The following is a 6,000-nucleotide window of genomic DNA, read 5'->3' as shown; positions in this document are numbered from 1 at the left end:
AAAGCATTTAACAAATTCCAACACCGTTTCTTGATAAAAACTCTCAGCAAAGTGGAAATAGAGGGTTCATACCTCAACATAATAAAAGCCATATATGACAAATCTACGGCCAACATCATACTAAATGGGCAAAAACTAAAACTATTTCCTCTAAGAACAAGAACAAGACATCCCTGAACAGGGATGCCCACTCTCACCACTCCTGTTTGACATAGTACTGGAAGTGCAGACAATAAGTAGAAATAAAAGGCATCTGAATTGGAAAAGAAGTAGTAAAACTGTCATTATTCACAGATGACATGATATTGTACATAAAAAGCCCTGAAGACAGCATCATAAAACTACTAGATTTAATAAATGAATTTGGCAATGTAGCAGGATACAAAATTAACCACCCAGAAATCTATGGCTTTTTTATACACCAATAATGAACTCACAGAAAGAGAAACAAACCAAAAAAAAAACCCAATTCCACTTAACACTGCACCGAAAAACTTAAGATACCTAGGAATAAATTTAACCAAGAAGGTAAAAGACCTGTACTCGGAAAACTACAGGACATTGAAAAAAGAGATAGAGGAAGACATAAACAAATGGAAGAACATACTGTGTTCATGGATTAGTACAGAATCACCATCATTAAAATGTCCATACTACCCAAAGCAATCTATAGATTTAATGCAATCCCCATTAAAATACCAATGGCATATTTCACAGACCTAGAACAAACTCTCCAAAAATTCATTTGGAATAAAAAAAGACCCCAAATAGCTGCAGCAATCTTGAGGAAGAAGAACGAAGTTGGATCACAATACCAGGTATCAAGCTATATTACAAAGCCACTGTTCTCAAGAACAGACGTATAGACCAATGGAACCAAACAGAGAACCCAGAAATAGACCCAAACCATTATGCTCAATTAATATTTGACAATGGAGGCAAGAGCATACAATGGAGTCAAGACAGCCTCTTCAATAAATGGTGTTGGGAAAATTGGATAGATACATGCAAAAAAAAAAAAATGAAGCTAGACCGCCAACTTACACCATACACAAAAAGTAAACTCAGAATGGGTAAAGGACTTAAACATAAGACGGGAAACTAGAAAAATCTTAGAAGCATCGTATTAGGAAAATTGGAAAGATAGATGCAAAAAAATGAAACTAGACCCCCAACTTACACCATCCACAAAACTAAATTCAAAATGGGTAAAAGACTTGAACATCAGATGGGCAACCATAAAAATCTTAGAAGACTCCATAGGCAGCAAAATACCAGGCATATGTCGTAGCAATATCTTTACCGATACAGTTGCTAGGGCAATGGAAACTAAGGAGAAAATAAACAAATGGGACTACATCAAAATAGAAAGCTTCTGCATAGCAAAAGAAACCATAAACAACAAAACAAGAAAGCCTACTGCAGGGGAGAACATATTTGTCAATGTTATAACCAATGAGGGCCTAATCTCCAGAATTTATAGGAACTCATACATCTTAACGAAGATAAACAGTCCAATCAAAAAATGGGCAAAAGACTTAGACACTTTTCAAAAGTGGACATACAGAAGGCCAAGAGACATATAAAAACATGCTCAAAGTCACTGATCATCTGAGAGATGCAAATCAAAACAATAATGAGATATTATCTCACACCTGTCAGAATGTCTATCAATGACAAACGACAAGTGCTGGTGAGGATGTGGAGAAAAAGGAACCCTCCTTCACTGCTGGTGGGAATGCAGACTGGTGCAGCCACTGTAGAGAACAGTATGGAGTTTCCTTAGAAAATTAAAAATGGAACTCCCATTTGACCCAGTAATCCCACATCTAGGGATATATCACAAGAAAACAGAAATACCAGTCAGAAAGGACATCTGCACAATTTACAATAGCTAAGATTTGGGAACAAACAAAAAAAATGCTTATTTACCCCTCTATTATTTCACTGGAAACATTTTGCAAATTGAGGAAACAGGCATTTGGCCCATAATAGTCAAGTCAGAATACTTTACACACCAGATCTTATAGGAAGCCCCTAGTTAAATGAATGGCAACTGTCAAGCAAATTGCTTTGGGAGTTATGGAGCTTAAGATAACTGTTAGCAATTTATATTAAATTGGGAGCTGGTTTAAGCCGATTATTTTCTTAACCCCTAGGGGAAAGTAACTGAATGGAAATTTTTGAGAGATGAGTAGAGGGAGAGCTAGTGATCATTTGGACATCTGTAAGATCAAGGAAGGAGAAGTGCTTAAAAGAAGATCTACTGGGACAGGGATGTAAAACCACAAAGACCATTTTATAAGGGAGCTTCCCTTGATGCAGTTCAAAATTTTGGCTTCAATTAGGCAAAAAATAAAATGAAACTTTCTAAGTCTGAAAGGTATTATGTATCACAAATGCATACTTTCTGTTTTCTCAGAAAGTAGTTCTCAAAGCTTCGCATAATCGGGTGAATATTTACCTGGAAATAAGGCTGCAGTCTTCCATCCTAAGGATCCGGAGCTGTTGGCAGCCCATCTGAAGAAACTCAAATATTTCATCAGTAAGCAGGGGACAACCAGAAATATCCAAAATGTGCAGGTAATGGCATTTTGCTGATAACACTTCCACTGCTGAGTCAGTAATCTGAACACACAGCCAAAGTAAGTACAGATTATTGTAATGAACTTCATCCCAGGGAAGAACAGTGTACTAGTCAGTTTGGGCTGCTATAACAAAATACCATAAACCAGGTAATTTTAACAATAGACATTTATTTCACCCAGTTCTGGAGGCGGAGAAGTATAAGATCAAGGTGCCCACAGATTCAGTGTGTGGTGAGGGCCCTCTTCTTGGTTTATGGATAGCTACCTTCTTGTATCCTCACATGGCAGAGAGAGAGTTCCCGTTTCTTCCTATTCTGATAATCCCATCATGGTGGCTTCACCCTATTTAATTACTTCCCAAAGCCTAACTTCCTCATACCATCACATTGGGGATGAGGATTTCAACATGAATTTTGAGAAAACACAAATATTTGGGGGGAAGGACACAAACTTTTAGTCCCTAACAAATAGGGCACTTGCAGATTCTCTTTAATCAGCCTGCCACATGGTAGGTCTATAACTCTTATGTTAGTGATATAACTGTTTTCAGACCAATAAAATACATATTTCAAGTGGCACCAACAGAATTTGTGATCTTGCTATTCTTTTTAGAGATCTCTTGTTTGGATGGGAAACTTCAACAAAATTTCCTTAGTAATAATACCTGTTACATCAATATATGTAAGTTATTAAATGCTGCAGCAGTGAGCTTTATAACATCACATGTTACAGAACTCTAAAATTAACAGAACACTAAAAGTTAACCTGTAGACAGGGTTAGATGGCTATGAGAAGGGGTCTGGACATTGCTGATGGTTTGCATGTGAAGTAGCATGGTTCTGGGAAAGGACAAGTAAGCGAGACAGACATTTGCAGGCAGCGGGAGAAAGAAGAGCAGAAGCCACAGACATTACACGAAACTCACTCAGATAAATTCTGCTAAGGGCTCCAACATCTTGAAAGTTTGCCCAGATGTTTTGCAGAAATAATTCAACTCCACTTCTTAGATTATTTCACTTAGGATCTAGCTTTTGAATTTGTAATTGAACTGAGACTTACTGAAGAATCAACTAGATTACACTCCAAGGGAATGTTTTGTCCAACTGGATTTAATTTCTTTAAATGTTTGGACATTCTAAAACATACATAAGACTTGACTTGTTTTTAACATAAAGTTGAGAGAATTATGCGGAAAAACCATTCAATTGAAATGTACACTTTTTAAGTTTGGAAAAAAAGATGTCATTGTCTAAGCATGCTCTTTTTCCAGAACATGCTCGGGACCAAGGTTTAACATTGCAACTAATTCTCACAAAAACGCCTTCAGACATTCCTATTATACTATGTGGGTCTCTGAGGATCTGATGTTATTGTGTGTATGGGGAGCCCTCAGAAATGTCGAGGAAAGGAAAGAAAAAGAGTTCATAGAAAAGTCCAGAACAGGTGGAGTTTAGAGTGCTAGGTTTTATTGATACCGGGGGAACTGAAAAGGAGTCTATCACTTCCTGTAGACCAGAAACTCAAGGCCTCCAATAACTGAGGTGTCCAGACTTATGGGGGCTGGGAACTAGAGGCAGAGAGGACTGGCTACATTCTTAACTCCCAGATACAAGGTCCTACTCTGAGTCCTGTTGAACAGAGGTTATTTAGATTTTAGTGCTGGGTAGGACAGGGTCATAGGACTGATCTAAAAAGTAAGCTAGTTGCAAGGAAAAGCTGGCCTTCCAGGAGATGGACAAGGTGACCATTCACTATTAACCTAAGGGCTTTTGGGAAACCTAATCTAGAATGATGAGCCAGACACTGAAAGTGTTTTATGGCTCATCAAAAGAAATATCGGTGGAATATATTAGACTAGACCGTAGAATATATTAGACTAGACCAGGGGTTCTCAACCTGTGGGTTGCGACCCCTTTGGCAGTCAAACGACCCTTTCACAGGGGTAACCTAAGACCATCGTGCATATCAGATATTTACATTATGATTCATAACAGTAGCAACATTACAGTTATGAAGTAGCAACGAAAATGATTTTATGGTTGGATCACAACATGAGGAACTGTATTTAAAGGGCCAGAAGGTTGAGAACCACTGGACTAAACCATAGGCCTATGGTTTTGGGTGAGGAATATTTAGATTGGCCCAAATTATGGTCACCACATTTTCTGAATCAGGATACGCATTTGACCTGCATAATTGGTAAAGCTAAACCCTTCTCCCTTACATTGAGGTTCTGAAATAATCAACCCCCCTTTCTTTTTCTCACCCTAGATCTTTGAAGTAGAGTGATTCATTTCATAATATGTTATTTGTGTAACATCCTCTTTAGTTTCTAGGCTGCAGGGCAGTGGAGTTTGGGCTGCTCCCCGTGGGCCTGAGCCTGTGAGACACCGGTGACAGGTGGAGTACACTGTAGGCTCCAGACCTGCTGATGTTGGTGGTGGACTGTTGATTTAGTATTCAAAGCTATCTCTAGTCTGCTAAATTAGTCCAGCTGTTTTCAGGCTCCCAAATTTTGTTGCTCTTGTCTCTTCTCCTGTTTTCCCTATCAACGTGGGCCCTCACCCTTCTTCTGCAGTTTTAGTAACGTTTCAAGAGGAAACAAAACTATATGTGTATACTCAATCTGCCATATTACAGAAACACAAATCTATTTCCTGACATAGAAATATGTCCATAGTATATTAAGAGAAAAAAAGTTGGTTACAATGTATTTTGGAAAATATGATTGTGTTCTTTTTAAAAAAATACAAAACACATTCTATAACTTTTTCTAATTTCTTTGTACATTCTACAAGAATAAGTATAAAATACCAACAATGGTTATGTCTGGATGGTGGTACAACAATGAATTTTTACTCTCTCCTTTATGCTTTTATATGTAATCCAAATACTTTACAATGAGCATATATTTCTTTCATAAATAGGTATCAAGAAAAAAAGTCAAACACTTGAAGTTATATTGGAACATTAACAGGCCCACCTGAGGAATTTATATACAATTATGCCTTTGTTTGACATACTCTTTACTTTCAGGGCCCATATTCAGTGAAGTTACATAGTATAACTTGTTATATTTTTGTTCAGAAGAGGTGCAAATGATTTTTGTCTGCTAGAAACTATAATTCCAAGGTTATGGATTGATTACCTTATGGGTCATTAACCAATTTCAAATCTTAGCTCAATAATCAGATCTCAACATTCTTTCTTCAGTTCCTGTAAGTGCTCAGTTCAACCAAATGCTCTAGGAACTTGCTTTACCATTTTGTTGGTTCTCTTATTTATTAATTAATTAAATAAATCTTTGACACATTTTAAATATTTGTGTGAGGATTGTTTTTAGCTTTATGAATAGTCTATTGTCACACAAATGAAATCATAAAGCTATTTCCAATTTGGGGAAAGGAAAAAA

The 6,000-nt window shown here is 37.1% G+C and overlaps 1 protein-coding gene across 1 annotated transcript in view; it reads right to left on the bottom strand.

Moving 5' to 3' along the window:
• Positions 1 to 6,000, bottom strand: part of FBXL13 (F-box and leucine-rich repeat protein 13) — a 138,315-nt gene that overhangs the window by 3,468 nt on the left and 128,847 nt on the right. The window contains exon 17 of the mRNA XM_006774947.2: positions 2,465 to 2,628. Within this exon, the coding sequence (XP_006775010.1) occupies positions 2,465 to 2,628 (164 nt within the window). The remainder of the gene's footprint in view (positions 1 to 2,464; positions 2,629 to 6,000) is intronic.

This window comes from Myotis davidii, unplaced genomic scaffold (genome assembly GCF_000327345.1).
Source record: "Myotis davidii unplaced genomic scaffold, ASM32734v1 scaffold125, whole genome shotgun sequence".
NCBI classification, from domain to species: domain Eukaryota; kingdom Metazoa; phylum Chordata; class Mammalia; order Chiroptera; family Vespertilionidae; genus Myotis; species Myotis davidii.
Note: the sequence above shows the minus strand (reverse complement) of the source record. Positions and strands in the feature narration are given on the sequence as shown.